We start from the raw sequence: 19,705 nt of genomic DNA on the forward strand, positions 1-19,705 counted from the left end.
ACACGGGTGTTTCTAGTCAGTGTCTGGATTTTTGAAGTCTCCTAAAATATCACTTTCCTAGTTTTCTGAGACTGATTTTACTTTGTCATACATTAAGTTTTCTACTTCCTCATCTAATTTCGGCGGTCTGTTTGAATATACTACATTGAATGGATGTATTACGCTGTGAACATTTTGACATACAAGGATATCTATCTATCTATCTATCTATCTATCTATCTATCTCTATATATATATATATATATATATATATATATATATTGTTACGGAACAGAGAGAGATATTGAATACTTCAAGTGAGAATACTAAAATCACGACTGTCCCGCAAAGTTCCAGGTTCAAAACCAAAGAGTTAGGTAAAATTACAAGTTAAAGTTTAATGCTCAAACTAACAACTAAACATTCAGGACTCATAAGGATAATGTAATGGCAAAAAACAGGTTAAATATATGGTTAACTGCAATAGCCGCTATTAACACGAAATTAGCAAGAGTAAATTTATCTAAGTCAGCCCTGATAAAATGAGAAAACCGGATAATGCTCAGTTAATGCAAGATATATTATTACAGATACAAAATATTATTAACAATGGCTGACATCAAAAACTCCACATGAATCACAAAAACCTTACCAGGCCTACGAATTAACACCCCATGCTATACAGTACAAGAACAAAATGTAATAACACTTATACTCAAATTACACAGCAGCCAGATGGTTGGAGACTTCCTGAGCACTCACAAAAATAATAACAACTGTACAGAGGAGGACAGAGATGTGAACAAAATGAGGAGTAGATCTAAGTGGCAATTAATGCAGAGACTGAGCTCATTATATAGGGGCCGGCAGAGCTTGATACAACTTGTAAGAAGGACGCGCAAATGAAGCCATAGGGGACAAAGAGTTGACACTCCTGCTCTGAACAACAGAAAGAACGACTTACTCTACTATAAGGGAGGATAAGGGGGAAGTGAGGTAGAACACAGAAGCTTGGTCACTATGGAAACCACGAGGCGAATCGTGATCAAACATGCAGCATACTGTACGTTATATATATATATATATATATATATATATATATATATATATATATATATATATATATATATATATATATATATATATATATATATATATATATATATATATATACACTCCCTTCTCTGTTTTATGTAGTCACAATTTTAGAAATATTTTGTGGTTATGCAGTCACTTTTCCAGTAATATGATTGTTACCAGGTAACCACGACTCTGTATCAAAGTTATCTTCGGTTATTCAGCAGTTGTATAAGTAATTAACTTAACTGCTTCTCAAATAATATTTTCACACCCATGTACCTAATAATCACAGTATGACAGGATACAGTAGGGCTGTGGGACATTAGTCCTATTTAATAATTTAACTCCTCAGTAGAGATTACAACACTCCAATGATCCACTGATTAACTTCCCTTCCTTCACCAGAAATCCTGATTATCTGCCTATACCGAAGCTAAGATCATGTCTACCTGACTCATCTGGCGATGTGACGTTACCTAACTTATCCTCCTTCCATTGGCCTCTGGGATGAGAGTGCTATACCATTAACTATCCCTGTACCCATCTCTAAATCATCCCTTATCCTTCCATCTAGAACCCTACCTCACTTGGCTTTTCCTACCCTATTGAGGTGAAGGCCACCTGAACCAAATTAATTCCCATCAGAACTAAAACTGTTCCAAACATCAAAAAACACCACGCCTTCGTTTCCACACAGACGTTTAAGCCTACTATTTATTCGTATTATCCTACCGAGGATCACAGAACCAGCGCCAAATTCTTGTAAGAAAAATAGGAAACTAACTTCCTATGGCTTTCGTTGAACATCCTAAGAAGGTCCTTATTCATCGTAATATATGTATCTCTATCTATCCATCTGCTATTCTATCTGTGACTATATATCTATATATGTATCTGTATGTCTGTCTATCTACCTACCTGCCTATCTATTATCTATCTACCTATATATCTATCTATCGCTATGCAAAGGGTGAAGGGAAACAGTGCCAGGTCTCTTGGTTTCCCCGTGAGTGGCATTATGTTAACTGTAAACAACCAACCCTTGGATTTTAGCACTGATGGTTGATATCCGGATGGAGTGTCTTAACCCACCAGGTCGCCAGGCGTCCCGTCCATTTTGTTACATGGCTATCACCTAACACAGTAATGGCTTCGTGGGCTCCAAGAAATCGCCTGGCTTCTCAGTGGTGATTTCCTACAGATAGCAATGAGTCTAGTGATTAACTTTTTAATCATAAAAGACATTATTCCTACTTTCTTTACCTATCATCCAGTCCAGTATTTCCCCATCAGGAACGTAGGGACCCAGGGCCAGGAATCTCAGTCAAGACATTTACGTCGATAGTCCACAACTGCTCCGCCCCTGAGTTCCAGTCCATAAACAATATACCCCAATCATCCCTAGGAAGTGTACTCTCACGGGCCACAGCCCTCTCTCTCACTGCACGTATATAGAGAGAGTAGTCCTGATAACAGGCAACATCATTAGGTAAAATAAAGATCGTCTCTTGTCTTCGTTAAATTTATGTGCTCATACAAGAGCTTTAGCAGTTTGTTTTTCATATAACAAACCTGTCACTATTTGGAAATCCAGCTACAAATCAGTTACATTTCACAAATTCAGTTAAGATAAAACTCATCCGTTGCTTTATTAAATTTACAGATACAAAATTTCACAGCAATTTGCTCTATATATTACCAGTTGGAGAAGAAGGCGAATTTATGAGGGAAGGGGTTGTGTAGATCAGATATTCAGTCTAGGATGCATAGTAGAAAAATGTCTGGAGATAGAAGTTGTATACAACCTCCATAGATCTGGAGAAAACATGTCAGCGTGGATAGACAGGGCATGTGGAAGGTAATAAAAACATATGGAGCAGATTGGAAGCTGATGAATGTTGTGAAGAGTACATATGATGGTGCTAGGAATGCACTGCGTCTGGATACTGAAATGAGTTTTTTTATGGGAATGTTGGAATGAAAAAAGGATGTGTTTTGTCTCCGTGTTTGTTCAGTTTTCTACATGGACGGTGTCATAAAAGAGATGCAAGGAACTACAGTGGATGGTGGAGTGTCGCTTATGAAAGAGAGTAGGACTTGGAAATTTCATATATTGTCGTTTGCTGAAGATACTACATTGTTAAGTGAAGATGAATGGGGGCTGCAAGGCTTGATGAGTGAGTCTGGGAATGTAGGTAAGGAACAGAAACTAAAATTGAATGTATATAAAAGTAACGTTAAGGTCTTTGAGAGAAATGAGGTCAGAGAATGCACAGTGAGGCCGGATGGTAAGGAAAAGGAGAATGCTGGGTGCATTTAAGTACTTAGTTGTGTGATGAATAAGGATGGAAGTTTAGAGAGAAGATAGATTGCTGGTTCACTGAAAGCAGTAATAAAGAATAGAGAAGTGATCATAGAAGTTAGAAAGTCGCTGCATGACAGCATTGTGACCCTCCTCTCTCACGTATGGAAGCAAAGCCTTGATCATGTTGCAAGGACGCACTTCGAGAATGGGAGCAGTGGAAACGAGTTAATTGAAAAGGAACATGTGGAGTTACATGGAGAGAAAGACAGACAAATGAGGAAATAACGGGAGTGTTGTGGTACTGATGTGGAAGAGACTGAAGGTACTAGAGAAAATATTCTAAGGTGGTATGGCCATGTCTACAGGGTGGAGAATGGGACATTGCCTAGATTTTACATGAGGTGGAGGGGGAGAGGAAGAGGGAGAAGAAGAGACCAAGGATGAGCCGTAGGAATGCAGGTGAGTGAGACATGAGAGGGGGGGGGGTGCAAGTTGGAGGAAGGGCAGCTAAAATCCTAGGAACATGGGACGTGGAGGCCATTTGTGTGTGGCCACCCCTTCCAGATCAAGACAAATGGCTATAGATAGATAGTACATTTGTGTGTTGTGACTAAGCTTGATATCACGTAATTCAGGCAAAGTAAAAAAATGTCTATACTTATCTTTGTTTAATTTGTTTACAGATACAAAATTCTAAAGTAAATTGTTAATAATGCTAATAATATTCTACTCTTTATTTTGACATTTTAAACACAACGACAGTTTTTTAACCAGTTTTTTTCCTATTATATATTATTTGTTGGCATAAAGTTAGTAAATATGTATCCTATATATATGTATACTTATGTCTAAACACTTAAAGCCATATATGTACAAATATCTGTACACTGCACACTAATATGTAAACACTTATACAAAATTATTCAGCAATTTGTTCCTCCTATTTTTGTTGGCATATCGGAGCAGCCATGTCGGCACATTTTCTATCATTCAAGTAGAGAAAAAACGTGTCCTCCATCATGGCGCAGTCGTCGTAGGAGGAAATTAAAGGTGCTTGTCCAAAGAACGTGAAGCCCCAGAACGGCGTGCCCATTTTAATCGGCGTCCCGTCCACCCACATCCACACTTTCTCACGGCCCTCACCCGCCCCGCCCACCCAGAAGTCTATGTCGTGCCAGCCTGTGAAAAAGAATACAGAAGACATGTTAAGAAGAGTGAAAATCATTGCTCAAGTCTTTGGGTAACTCGCGTTGCCATACGAGACCTCATAGCACTTTTTGTATTGCGATAGTCTCTTGTATGCTACCTAAACCTTTTAATCACCTACGTCACTAGAATCATACGACGAGGAGAGGAGTGTCCCAGGTGACATATGGCATGAGGGATTCCTGTGCAAGGGAGTGACGTCTGTGTTTCGATCATCAGTTACAATTACAGATCATTCAATGTTTGTGAAACCTGGTCTAGTTACTCCACAGGCAGAACACATTTGTTTTTCATAAGATGCTTCTGTATTTTTGCCAGTCCATCTTGCTGAGCCAGACTTTTCGCGATAAAAAACTTGTAGTTATATTTGCCATGGCAGTATCAAGAAATTTAATTATGCTTTCTCTCTTGCAACTTGTAGAAATAAGATTGATCTTCTTCTTAAACATTTTAATTTCCTTGAAAAAAAAAAAAAAACTCTTCTTCATGAAAGAATTGAGAGTTGATGATAAGCATATTTTCATAATAATGTTTTGGTAAGAGAATATGCACGGTACATCATATCAGGGGTTAAGGGTAACTATCAACATAGTTTGCATCATTGACATACAAGAGGACATTTAGAAGTAATAGAAAAAATAAGTCGCTTAAGAAGAGGTGTTACGAGATCTCCCAAGTCAACGAGAACACAGAACCTACGAACCTAAGAGAACGGAACCTAACCAGATTCTTGTCGTGACAGTCACCTGATCTATACACCCGGAAGTTTATGTCATGCCAGCCTGTGACAAAAGAAGTGGTCAGTGTTTTCTGCTTTTTCTTGATATCGCAGTGTTATGAACTGACTGAGCTGTCGTATCCCCGCTGCATTAAAAATATGAAGCCCTAATGTGAGAGTAATTCCTTCAAGTGATTTTTTCTGATTCTTCTGCATCCCACCTACCCAGAAGTCTATGTCCTGTCAGTGTATGAAAAAAAAAAAAAAGATACGAAAGTGAAAAATAGTTATTCAGAAGTGATCAAGAAGTGTTAAGGAAGTGATAAAGAAGTGGCAAAAAAGTGATAAAGGATTTTTTTCTCACCTTTGACTGTTCCTCCCACCCAGTAGTCAATGTCCTGCCAGCCTGTGGAAGAGAAGTAATAAAGAAGTAATACAGAAATCCTGTTTTTCTTTGGGGAGGGAAGGGAGGAGTGATCTGTGTCGTATTACACTTATAAGTGTAACACCTCAGTCTCAGCCAATACACACAAACACATGACACCACCTAACTCACTTGCACCCCACCTCTTCCCTTGGCATCCCTTCCCGACCGAACCTGAGTCATTATGGGAAGGTTTCCTGGCTGCAACCCTCCATAATGGAGAGGTCCATTCATGCGGTAGACTATGATGGACTGAACATTATTTTTCTTTTCATTTTCAGCCATTTGCTTTGTCTAGTGTCGTTTAATATCCTCTTGCATACTAGTGATGCCTCTTGTAAAACAGAACTGGGTTGTTGAAGTTTTTCACTGTAATGTTGTTATACCACAGGAATCCTCGTAGTATTATTTCCACGGCGATTTGCTCTTTATATTACATCTTCTTATCCCCTGTGTTGGTTCCAGAAAAATATAAGTAATATTAGTAGTCAGTACCACGACACCCAAATATATAAGCAACTTACAGCATCGTATATTGTTAAAAAAGGGTTAAGTTAAACAACTGACAAAGTTTTCTAAGCTTATGAAAAAGTGGTGGCCTTCCGTCTCTACCCACGTGTCTCACACTGGTTATTAAAGTGATATCATCATTATCATCATCATCATCATCATCATCATCATCATCACATCCTTTTTTATCATCTAAGGATGGGACAAGATAAAAAGTTACCATTTTTTACATGAGTTTTTGGCACCGTATTTGTTGTCGCCTCTGCAACAGATCACCAGAAAATCATAATACAGGACGGTCTGTATATTACGCTATCCATTGACACTCACTTGCATTGACTTGTGTGTTGTGGGGACGGCTCAGTCTGCTGGTGTGAAGAGTGCAGACATTTTGGCTGCCCCATGAAATCACTAAGCTACCATGTCGTGTTCAGGTGATTCAGGTCTCAGGTCGGAACGGGCTGTGACCTATGCGCTACGGTTCGAGGCTTAGAGGTGGCTAGAGCGTTTTCCATCATGTAAAACGCTACTAAGCTCGTAGGTCGCTAGCCTAGCCTTGGGTCCCTGCATCCAAAAGAGGCAATGTGGATTTAGTAGCCTTGTAACTTTCTTTACCATACAAGCAATGGACTTTCGAAAGCAGACACGGCAAAGTAAGAAAAAAAATTAAGAAAAGAAGAAAATGATGCTAGGTAAACAATGGTAACCCTGACTGAGCCGTCTCTGCAACACACTAGAAGTCAGCAGCTAATTTGTAAAAGGTAACAATTTGCGGACCATCTTGTATTGTAGCCGAGTGACGATAGGAGTATAAGTAGCATATACATGGGTAACCTTGACTGACCAGTTTCCACAACACACGAGAAGGCATCAGCTCAGTGGCAGAAGGGAACGCAACATACGGACTATTCTATAATGCAGGCAACTGACCAAAGGAATGTATGTAAGTGACGAGGTCCATGAAGAAGTTGGCGTCATGCAGAACAACGAGGTCGCCACCGAGCTGCTTGCAGTACTCACGCATCTCCACCCACGACCCAGTAGTTAAAAAGTTCGCATGGACACACCGATCTCCCACTGGTATGTATGCACCTGAACACTGGTTGTCTCCTGCAGAAGTATAGAAGTATATTATGGGATTTTTATTCTCTATTCCAGGAGCAGGCAGGATCAAAAGTTCTGCTACTATTACGTCTCCTTAAAACTTGTGGTATGTTCGCCACTTTCCTGTCTGACGCATTATATCTGACAGAATCGTCTATGGACAAAGAGAAATATGAAGTTTCTCTCATCTTAGAAATAATGCCTAGCAGGGGAAAATAAGACACAGAAGAAATGAAATAGCACCAGAACTTAAAACTACAGACATAAATAGCGACTCAAAACTTCATGGCGATAAACAACGAGAGAATGAACAATGGCTTTTAAACCCTGTGTTACGACCTCCAGAGCCCGACAAACTTTTCATAATATTTTGTAAGACTTTTATTACTGTTCGACTTATAGGTTGAACGACGTTGTTATTAACCGTAGCGGGAAACTCAGGCTCATTTAAACTCGAACCCAATGGACTGCCTCCCTTCTAATCCTTCACTATGTGGCATCTTTATCTTCCTGTTTAGACTGCTACCATGCATATTTACACCAGGATTAATTGTGGGGAGAATGGACAATTAAAGATTGGCTGGGAGACTTTGTGAGTGAGACGGGAAGGGGGAGAGGGAGGGGGAGACCGATGATAAGATGGAGGGATGGGGTGGGGAGATATATGAGTGTAGATGGTGTGAGCCGGAGAGACGGCATTTTGTTGGTGAAGGACAAAATAACATGGAGACGACTGGATTATGGCCAACCCTTTCAGGATTAAGGTGTGTGGCTACAGATACGATAAGGTGTCATAGTGAAGCGGCAAAGTAATTATATAGACCTAATTCATTCATTCTAACTAGGCGGAGATTTTCGTCCCTTTGCAGCTTATTTTCCGTACCTCAGTGGCGGAAAAAGACAGTACTACGGTTCTTTCATTCTTTCCTTAGTATTTCTTTGTAAACAATACTCTTATTCTAAAGTTAATCTCTTATTATATCTCAGCATTCAAGACGGAGAGATGGCAATTTTTTCCCTAGCAAAAGCGAAGGGAATATATTTTATGCAAATACAGGTAGTAAACTTGTCATGTGGTGATGTATTTTCTATTTCATGTCTGCAGTTTGATGACGGTTTTATTCAGCTTATGAAAGTCTTTTTTTTTTTCTTTTTTTTTTTTCCGAACTGGAGAGGTTGCATATAGCCTTCATTAACCCATTCACAGCTATGGGCATCTCTGAATAAAATATAGCCTGATAGCATCGAGAATAGACTAAGAAAAAGGGGGTCGCATTCTGAGCGTCTTCAAAGATTTCCTAACACCTCTTCCATAGCGGTTTATTTTGTACATTACCCTTCAGTATCCTCTTGTATGTTTTCACTGCAAATTGGATTGATATTAAAACCATTCATAAGAAGCAAGAGAATGATACGGTGTAATTTGGAATATGAATCGCTACGAAAGAGGTGCTGCTTATGTCCCTATATCGTCTAGAATACGGTTTAAGACGCCATCGGTTTGAAGAGGTCAGCAGTGAACACTAACACTGACCTGCAGTTGATGCGATGTGTGGTTGAATCTGCTCCGACGAACCTGAAATTAATCATAATCATCATCACCATCATTTATCGTCTATAATAATCATCATTAATAACATCATCAATATTTTCATAGTACTTGTGTGTGTGTGTGTGTGTGTGTGTGTGTGTGTGTGTGTGTGTGTGTGTGCTATTCGTAGCGTAAGTGTTGAATATGCGTGTGCATTTGGGTGAGAGTTCATAGAAAGGATGCTGAGACTATGAGTGTGAAAACTTACCCACCAGCAACAGGCAGAGAAACGGGGCCAAGTAGAGATTCATTGCTGTTTCTTGAGTGTCGTCCAGTACCACAACACACCTACACACACGCCCACTCTCCACAACACGATTTATACTTCATCCTTATCACGACCCATTTTACGTCATGGGAAAGCTCACCTGTAGATTTCCGCCTTGCGTTTCACGTATCATTGTGATGTTCCCACGGTGATGCCATCGTTGAGGAGATAACACCAATGTATTTACGACAATGTTTAGTCTGTAGAGGAAATACCGTAGAAAAATGGTGCATAGTTATCGATGGAGAAAACAGAAAAATACTAATGTTTCACCATTTCTCGTGTATCTGAGTTAAGCAAGAGAGAGAGAGAGAGAGAGAGAGAGAGAGAGAAACTTTCCATGATAGAATGTTTTATGTAAGTAATACCATCATATTGACGTGATTGTACACCCAGAGGAAAAAATTCCTGAGTCGCCTTACAAATAAAACAATTACAAACATAAACATTGTCCTTCAGTTCTGGAAATATAGAGACAGTGTCTATAACTTGAAGGACCGAAAGGACGCACTTCGTTTATTATATGGAATTAATCGGAGGAACTCCTAACCTAACCTAACCTAATCTAACAATTCTAATCAGACCTAATCTGATCTGACCTGACCTGATCTGACCTAACCTAACTAAACACCAATAAAGTGCGCTTTGTGAGCACGTGACGAGCGAGCGAGCGCCATATTAACACAACAGCCCTTTGATATAAGGGGACAGGATTTTCATGTTTGTTATTTCTCGAATTCGCGTCAAGAACTTTGGTTATGTCATTTCCCTTGCAACATCGATGGTGGTTTGAATATTCAACGGTGCATCGACTTACTACGAAAGAAACTCACACGTGTTGTTTTCAGTTTTGCTTTTGCATAATAGAAGCATTGCATCGTTTGAACCACGCAGAATATTTATAATGGCCGGCAAACTGTCGGTTATCAGTCGCAGGATGAAAGTAATAAACAGGGCGTTTCCCTTGGATGATTTTTCCCTGAATGATTTTCAGCTATTGAGTACATTTAAACTCGCTAATTGAGTATTGTCAAGCACATATTATGAAGCAAAGAAAGCCGAAGTTATTAATATAGTTCAGGGTTTGTTTAAGCAGCATAGGTTCCAACGGAACGTGAGTGTTGGTGTAAAGCGAGGCGCTGTAGCATTCATCACATGTGCAATGCTAAATTCTACAATCCCTGTTGCGAACCTGCGTGTCGACGAAAATGAAACGATAAAGACTTGGTTATTGATGAGGTGACTAAAGCCAGAAATGGAGTGTTTTCCCTCGGTAGTTTCACAGTATTGTTAAAACACAGCAAAAACATTAATGTAAAATTATTGGCGGAATCTCCGATATTTGATTGCTATAGCTGATGCCAAAAAAAAATAGTGTCGCGACGGATTTTGTTTTTTATCGAATTCGTAATCGAGGCGTTCACCAATTACGCCGAACACTCCTTGGAAAACTCAAGATTCCTAGGAGTTCCTAATCGTTTATGGGTGTTTTTTGTTGATAACAATATTTATTGAATGAATGTATCACAGGCAGAAAGAATATGAACCCTACTTCGCATAGGAGTAAAGTTATTAGCTTCTGTTTAGCCTGACGGTCTCATTTCCAAACTTAACTGAGAGTAAACATCCCTTGATCGCTTCTCTCGCTAGCTCGTAATAACAATTTTAAGCAAATTAATCCGATCTGACCCGACTTAACGTTACTTAACCTAACCTTACGAACTTACCCTGCCATAATCTAACCTAACTAAATCTAATCCAGTCTAACTAAAGGACATAATCTAACATAACCTAATCTTACCTACGTTGATCTAACTTAACCTAACCCAACATAACTGAACCTAAGCTAAGTTAACCCAGCCTAATTAAGTCATACCTACTTAGACTAACTTAAGCTAACATAGCCTAATCTATCATATCTTACTCTAACCAAATTTAACTAATCCAGCATATCAAATTCATTCAATTAAACTTAGAGCTTTTCGTCATTTTGCAGCCTATTTCACGTACTAATTGGCAAAATATCACTATAGCTCGATATCCTTTGTTCGGCACTTCTTCGTGAATACTACCATATGCAAGAGTGACTGTCCTGCTACAGCTCAGTATTTATGCTGAGGAGATGGCAAGTTAACGCCAACTAAATGTGAAGAGAGTTTAGAGCTGATCCAAAATGACAAACTAACTTTACCTAACCTAACATCTTAATGAAACCTCACCTAAGCTCCTAACCTAGAGTAACTAAACCAAGTAAAACCCTGACATAATGAAACTTAACCTAACCTAACTAAGCCAAGCCAAACTAAACCAGACCTAATCATACCTTACGATTTATAACAGCTTTTCAATTATACACCTCTGGCTTGAAATTGCGAGTCATATTGCGGCAGTCTCATCGTAACTTTGGATCCCACAATATCCAGCGGCTCCTCAGTTTATGGCCGCGCCGTAACTGGGAATAGATTTTTTTTTGCACAGTAAAGGTCATTAAAGTCCTGTGAATGTCTGGGGTTATGAACTATGCTCCTTTACACTTTATCTTGGCTTAAAATTGTCATCTATCTATCTTAAATGCAGAGTTGTGATTAAAGATTAGCACTAGAACATGGTGCCAGTGACGAGATACTGCTATGTAAAGGATGGTGGCTCTTAGTATTGTCTTTTTCTGCCATTGAGCTTCGTGATGTAAGAGGTGAAAAGACGATAATCTGGGCCAAGTTAGGGTGAGAGAACTATAGTGAAGTAGAATTCCAACCATCTGCGACATTATAGTCTGTGTTGGCAATCTCTCTCTCTCTCTCTCTCTCTCTCTCAAATGATGAAATAAAAGCCGTATTCGTTTGAGCTCCTCTTCCTCGCTACATACATTATATCTATCTATCTATCTATATGTCTATCTATCTTTGTATCATCTATCTATCTATCAATCTGTCTATTTATCTATCTATCTATCTATATATAATGTATAATATATATATATATATATATATATATATATATATATATGTATATATATATATATATATATATATATATATATATATATATATATATATATATATATATATATATATATCCGTACTAAATGCTCTCAACTCTCCAACTCTCATTCTTCCCGCTCCTTCTGGCACCTTGCCAAAAACATTTCTAACAACTTTACCTCATCATCCTTCCCTCCTCTTTTCTACTCTGATAGTTCTGTAGCTATTTCATCTACTGATAAAGCAGATTTCTTCGCACAGACTTTCTCCTCCAGTTCCATCTTAGACGATTCCGGTGCTGTTCCTCCATCACTTCCCACCTCTGACTTCCTCATGGCTGACATTAAAATTTCTTCAGCTGATGTATTTTCTGCCATCACTGGCCTCAATACTAACAAGGCATATGGACCTGATTGAGTCCCTCCTGTTGTTCTCAAGAACTGTGCTTCTGTGCTTACACCCTGCCTAGTCCCTTAACTGCGGGGCGTCACTTTCGTGACGCTTGGGAGCAAGGGATCATACCGCGGGGCGTTGCTTTTGTGATTCTGTGTTATTTTGAATTCACCCGGGCTTTCAAGTGGGGGCTTGTATCATCTATCAGTACTGCCAATGTCCAACACTAGTCAGCACTCCTAATCTCATCTGTACTCCCATCCATTGTTGACAATTTAGCCATTTCTCCCCGTTCTTGACTCCCCTCCCTACCCCCCCTCCATTACCCTATCCTCTCGCCTGCATAACCGTGCTACGTTAAGTAAATCTTCCCTGGAATTTTTCACTGACTTCATCCATTGAAATAAGCCCTATGCCCTATTCTTATACCAAATAATATATACAAGAAAGAAATAAGGTAAGTGAGAGTGCCATACACCTGGAAATGGCTAATTATCACCTGACAACACCTCACGTGCACTCGTTCGCTAATTTTCACTGTTTATTTCCCCTTGAAATATGCCGTATAATCTATTTTCGTAAAACATATACATATAAGGAGGGAAGGGAGAAGCCTAAGTGATATTTACATTCACCTGGAACTACCTAATTTATAATGTATTGTCTAGATTTCCTGCCAATCATTTCACTGCTATATATAGTTGTTTCAAGAGGCTAAACGTTGGCAGTACTGATTTCCATAGGTAGACCACCACCCCGGCCCACCTTTATCAGTTCACTCTCATCTTCCAGTGTGGGGGTACGTCTGTTCGCTCTTGCCAACTTCAGGGACTTTTCACCCCCATGCAAAGGGCCCTGTGACCTTTACCCCCTACTAAACCTCGTGTGGAAAGAGGTAAAGGGCTGACAATTGATAAAAGAGTGACTACGATCTTTCTATTGAGTAAAACAGTGCAAGTGGAATCGTAAATAATGTGTAAATAATGTGTAAACAGCAAGTGAAAGTAATGAATGTAAATATACGTGAACAGTGGAAAATAGTTTTATAAGTTACTTCAAGTGACAGTGCATAACACAGTGTAAATTAAATAGAAATGTAAATAACGTAAATAAAATAGAGAACGTAAATAGAAATGTAAATAACGTAAATAAAATAGAGAACGTAAATAGAAATGTAAATGAGTAGTATTATAAGAATACGAGTATATACCCTAGGAGTAATGAAAGTGAAAGTTTCAATCTAGCATGTCTGAATACTATGAGTTATGAGAGTGAAATTGAAAATGACATTCACTCTCAATGCTAGTATACAGGACGAGAAAGTGAATGCTACGTATTTTACTGAAAGAAATTGAATCCCTACAGTGACAATAAACTAATACTACTGAAGGAAACTTATGGATAAAGACTGTAGATATATATAAGTGTTATACAGTAATAGAAATATAAAGTGTGAGGGGTTTTATGAATAATAAATGACAGAGTACCAAGAGCGAACTAGCGCAAGTGCGACGGTCAGACGCGCTCGTAATTTTCATTGCTTTCACAGTGTTTTTTTTTTTTAGTATGGATCCCAAACTACTTGAAAATCATAGAGTAGTGTTTATAGTGTTAATATCTGGCTGTGGTAATCATATTACGGGTTGTCGGGAAGTGTAAAGTGGAGACTTCGTTACCCAACTTCAGAGGTCTCCACAAGTCCTACGGTAACCGACGAAGACTCAACAAACATTCCAGGAGAAAGCTGAAGGTATGTGCCATAAGCTTATGTAATTTCAATATTCTAGGAGTAATAACTGATTTTTGGCAAATATTTTTTGAGAGTCTGTCGGAGCCCGAATAACCCCGCGGCACACGCAAGACATTGGTAAACATGCCCGCGGTGTAGGGGCTAGGCAAACTCTTTCCCCTTTGTCTGTCAACTTGTACCGTTCCTTCTTGCTGGAAGTTTGCTCTCATTCAGCCAGCCCCAAAGAAGGGTGACCATTCCCAACCCTCCAACTATCGTCCAAGTACTTTAACGTCCTGTATTTCAAAAGCTTTCGAGTCAATTTTCAATAGAAAAATTTTAAGGCATCTTTCTATCACAGCCTTCTTTCTGATCGTCAGTACGAGTTTCGTCAGGGACGCTCCACTGGCGATCTTCTCACCTACCTTTCAGACTCCTGGTCATCCTCCTTTCGGGACTTTGGCGAAAGCTTTGCCATTGCACTTGACATCTCAAAGGCTTTCGATCGATTCTGGCATAAATCTTTAATTTCCAAACTGCCCTCTTACGGTGTCTGTCCTTCTATCTGTGCCTTCATCGCTAGGTTCCTTTCTGATCGTTCTATAGCCGCTGTTGTAGACGGCCATCGTTCTTCTAGATCTATCAACAGTGGTGTTCCTCAGGGCTCTGTCCTATCACCAACTCTCTTCCTTTTATTCATCAATGACCTTCTAAGCTGTACATCTAACCCTATCCACTCATACGCTGATGACTCCACCATTCACCTCTCCATTCGGTTCCCGCAACGCCCATCTCAGCAGTTACTTCCAACAAACAAGGGATGAGGCTATGGCACACCTAATGTCTGACTTGGCTCGTATCTCTGACTGGGGTAAAAATAATCTTGTTGTTTTTAATGCATCTAAGACTCAGTTCTTACACCTATCAACCCGTCAAAATCTTCCACAGGTATACCCACTAATGTTTAATAATATTCAGCTTAATCCTGCATCATCCTTGAACATGCTTGGGGTTTCATTTACTCGGGACTTATCTTAGAAATATCATATTACATCTCTTGTAAAATCTACTTCCAAGAGATTGGGTATGCTAAGCCGACTCCGTTCTTTCTTTACCCCTGCACAATTGTTGACTCTATACAGGGGTTTTATCCACCCCTGTGTGGAGTACAACTCTCATGTGTGGGGAGGCTCCCCACATACAGCTCTTCTCAATAGCGTGGAGTCAAAGGCTTTTCGTCTCATTAACTCTCCTCCTCTTACTGACTCCCTTCAACCTCTGTCTCTTCGCCGCACTGGTGCATCTTTATCTCTTTTCTATCGCTACTTTAACGGTCACTGCTCCTCTGAACTGTCTGCGTGCATTCCTCCACCTCTACGACGGGCGCGTAGCACCCGTCTAGCAGCAAACTCTCATCCCTTTTCTGTCCAACTCTCTAATGCAAGAGTTAACCGTTACTCCCAGTCCTTCATTTATGCAACAGGTCAACTCTGGAACTGTCTCCCTCTGTTTGTATTTCCTGCTGCCTATGGTCTCCAGTCTTTCAAACGCAGTGTGTCCAGGCATCTCGAAATGAATGGATCTTGAATTTTGCTCTCTCTTGTATTTTGTTTTTTTCTTGGAGGGAACTGTTATTGCGGGCTCATGGCCTTTGGTTCCTTCTTCCTCGCCTAATATATATATATATATATATATATATATATATATATATATATATATATATATATATATATATATATATATATGTCATTCACGTATATTACATGCATCGTAAAAAATCTATAGATAACATACAGACATTATTAAAGTTCAATATGCAAATTAAATGAGCAAGAAAAGAGGTTCTAAACTGTGTTGAATGAAAGGTAAGACTAAGAGTCAGAAGCGATTATGTTAACTTTCCTCCCACTAACTACGATGTCTCTTCAAATGTGAATCTTTTATATGCTTGACATCAAAAAACCTTCTTCAGATCCTGGCACAAATCTCTGTCCTTCACAATATGCAGTTTCCCAACTTGACAGCTATCTTCCTCAGTCTCTTCCTAACGTCCCATGACCTCCAATATTTACCTCCGCCAACGAAGTTGGGGACGGTTATGCATTCATCCGTGTCTGTTCGTCTGTTTAGGGTTGAATGGTAATGATATTTCGAAAAGTTTAATTGGATTTCAAGGAAATCAGGTGGATCGATGGGCAGTGGATCAAAGAAAAGTCAATTTGATTTTGCAGTTAATCCAGATCGCAATGCAGGAATGCATATTTGTGTGTGTGTGTGTGTTGGTGGAGATATGCGCTTTCTGAGACTGTGTACAGGGCAGACTAAGACCGTAGAATTAATTGACTATATGAGACTGTAAAAGTATTTGTCTGATAGGAAAAAAAAAACTATAACAGTAAACCATGTCCCTTATTGGCGTCGGCGGGGTATGCAATTCTTGAGTGCTTTTTAGTTTAAATTTAAGATCCCCATTCATCTACAATTGAACAGCACTTGAATGTGACTTCAGCTTTTATTTTATTTTTTTCAATTTCTTTCTTTTACCACCGGCAAGCCTTAGCAAGAGTCGGTGTTATGCTTGACCCCCCCGCGCTCGGGCGTGCGTGCGTGCGTGCGTGCTTGTGTGTGTGTGTGTGTGTGTGTGTGTGTGTGTGTGTGTGTGTGTGTGTGTGTGTGTGTGTGTGTGTGTGTGTGTGTGTGTGTGTGTGAACAAATAACAAACAGTTTTTATTTGATTTTAATCACATGTAATGCAAGCCTTGAAAGTTAGCCAAGGAGTACTCTTATTTTGAGAACACTAGGTTAAAGGTCAAGGTCACAGGGGTTGGTCATAGTTTAAGCAAGCAAAATCAACTTAAACAGTTTTTGTCCAATTCTGTCCAAACTTGGAGGAAGGGTTGGGGTTACGTCAAGAATGAAATGCTTTGATTTTGACATCAATTCGTCAAAGGTTAAGGCCACAGGCAAGGCCACAAACAAGTCGCCTCCAGGTCGCTCTGTTCCCCGCCATTTCTCTGCCCTCTACCCAGCTCACACCCTCTCTCTCTCATATACCTCTCCAACTCATCCCTCCATCTCATTCTCGGTCTCCCCTTCCTTCTCCGCCCCCCACCTCCGCCTCAAACACATAAACTCTCCTCAGTCTCTCGTTTTCCATCCTCTTCATATGGCCAAACCACATTGTACAGCATTTCGCCTAAAGCTTTCTATCACATCCATTTCCACTCCACAACTCTTCTTCACTTCCTTATTTGCCAGTCTGTCTCTCCATGTAACTCCACATGCTCCTCTTAAATAACTCAGTTCCACTGCTTTCATTCTTGATTTGTGTCCCTCCAACAAGATCCAAGCTTTGCTTCCGCATGTTAGAGTTGGTATCACAATAATATCATGCAGTGGCTTCTTTACCTTCATGCTCACTTACCTATTTCTTATCACTGCATTCAAAGAACCAGCGACCCTTCTTCCCTCTCGTACCCTTTCAAACACTCCATCCTCTAAACGTCCATCTTTACCCATCACACTACCCAAGTACGTAAATGCACTCACATTTTCCATTTCCTCATCACGCAACCTTACTGTGCACTCAGTGACTTAATTTCTCTCGAAGACCACAACTTTACTCTACCTTACATGCAACTTTTGATTCCGTTTCCTACACACTCTCCCAAACTCATTCACCAGGCCTCAAATTCCCCTTCGTCTTCACTTAACAATACAGTATCATCTGCAAACAACAGAATATGAAGTTTCCAAACTCTGCCCTCTCTCATTAGGGCTGCTCCAACATCCACTGCCCTACCTTGTATCTCTTTTATAACCCCATCCAGATACAGACTGAACAACCATTGAGACATGACACATCCCTCTTTCAGTAAAACATTCAGATACAAATATTCACTCAGTTCACCATCCACACGCACTGCAGCCTTAGCCCCCTGCTTCAAACTCTTCACGGTATTCAACAACATCCCATTTACTCTATATATTCTTATTTTTTTCCACATTTCCTGTTTATCCACTTTGTCATATGCTTCCTCCATATCCATGAAGGCCGCATACACCTTCTTCCCTTCTCTAGAAACTTTTTCACTAAAGACGGTAGGATGAATATCTAGTTTATACAACCACTTCAGAATTTAAGAGAGAAGTGGAGGAACGATTGGGCAAATATGAATTGGAGCAGATGGGGGACGTGGAAGGTGTGTGCAGGATATTCACAGAAGAAATATGTGCAGCATGTGATGTGGTGTGTAGGATGAAGAGAGGACGGAGGGGGGTGCAAGGAACAGCGTGCTGGAATGAAGTGGTGAGACAGGCTGTGGCACAAAAGAAGAAAGCATACAATGAATGGATGAGAAATAGGGGCGTGAAAGAAGGTGAGAAGCGGAAGAGAGAGTTATATGTAGAAATAAAGAGAGAAGTGAAAAGATTAGTAAGAGAGAGTAAGAAGAGAGTGGATGAGGAATTTGGAAGGAATTTGAGTGTAAAGTGGAGGGACTGTAAGAAAATGTTCTGGAAAGAGGTGAAAAGAGTAAGACAGGATGGAAGTGAAGTTAGCAGAGGAGTGAAAGATAAAAATGGTAGAATACTAGTGGAGAAGGGAGAACAAGTGAGCAGATGGAAAGAACACTTTAAGGAATTGTTGAACATAGAGGATGGAAGTAATGTGAGTATAAGTGGCTGGGGAATGGCTGGGAGAAGGAGGGAGGTGAGAAAACAGGAAGAAATCAGTAGGATGGAAGTTGTGGAAGCAATGAAGAAAGTTATATTAGGGAAAGCCCCAGGAATTGATGGAGTGTGTGGTGAAATGCTGAAGCATGGGGGAGAGATAGTAATAGAATGGATGTGGAAGATGTGCAGATTGGCCTGGGAGGAAGGTAGAGTCCCGGAGGATTGGAAGTCAGGTATAATTATTCCCCTGTACACAGGAAAAGGGGAAAAAGAAGTGTGTGGTAATCATAAGGGCATTTGTCTTCTTAGTATAATAGGTAAAGTGTATGGTAGGATACATGTTGACAGAGTTAAAGAAAGAACAGAGGAATTAGCTGGAGAAGAACAGGGAGGCTTTAGGAAGGGAAGAGGTTGTGAAGATCAGATATTCATTCTCAGATCTTTAGAGGAAAAGTTTCTAGAGAAGGAAAAGAAGTTGTATGTGGCTTTCATGGATTTGGAGAAAGCATATGACAGGGTGGATAGACAAGGATTGTGGAAAGTATTAAGACTATTTGGAGTTGATGGGAAGTTAATGAATGCTGTGAAGAGTATGTATGATGGTGCGAAGGCTGCAGTGCATGTGGATGGTGAACTGAGTGAATTTTTCTCTTTGAAGGTTGGGTTGAAACAGGAATGTGTCATGTCTCCATGATTGTTCAAACTGTACATGGATGGGGTAATAAAAGAGGTACAAGGTAGGG

The 19,705-nt window shown here is 39.9% G+C and overlaps 1 protein-coding gene across 1 annotated transcript in view; it reads right to left on the minus strand.

Moving 5' to 3' along the window:
* Window positions 1-4,304: 4,304 nt before the first annotated feature.
* The window catches only part of LOC145402660 (discoidin domain-containing receptor 2-like), a 162,610-nt gene continuing 147,209 nt past the window's right edge, over window positions 4,305-19,705 (minus strand). Inside the window, exons 17-20 of the mRNA XM_080274643.1 lie at window positions 8,861-8,902; window positions 7,153-7,332; window positions 5,653-5,694; window positions 4,305-4,543 (exon numbers count right to left, since the gene is read on the minus strand). Of these exons, the coding sequence (XP_080130769.1) occupies window positions 4,305-4,543; window positions 5,653-5,694; window positions 7,153-7,332; window positions 8,861-8,902 (503 nt within the window). The remainder of the gene's footprint in view (window positions 4,544-5,652; window positions 5,695-7,152; window positions 7,333-8,860; window positions 8,903-19,705) is intronic.

This window comes from Coenobita brevimanus, chromosome 58 (assembly GCF_032717465.1).
Source record: "Coenobita brevimanus isolate Jiangsu-jjx chromosome 58, ASM3271746v2, whole genome shotgun sequence".
Classification (NCBI taxonomy): domain Eukaryota; kingdom Metazoa; phylum Arthropoda; class Malacostraca; order Decapoda; family Coenobitidae; genus Coenobita; species Coenobita brevimanus.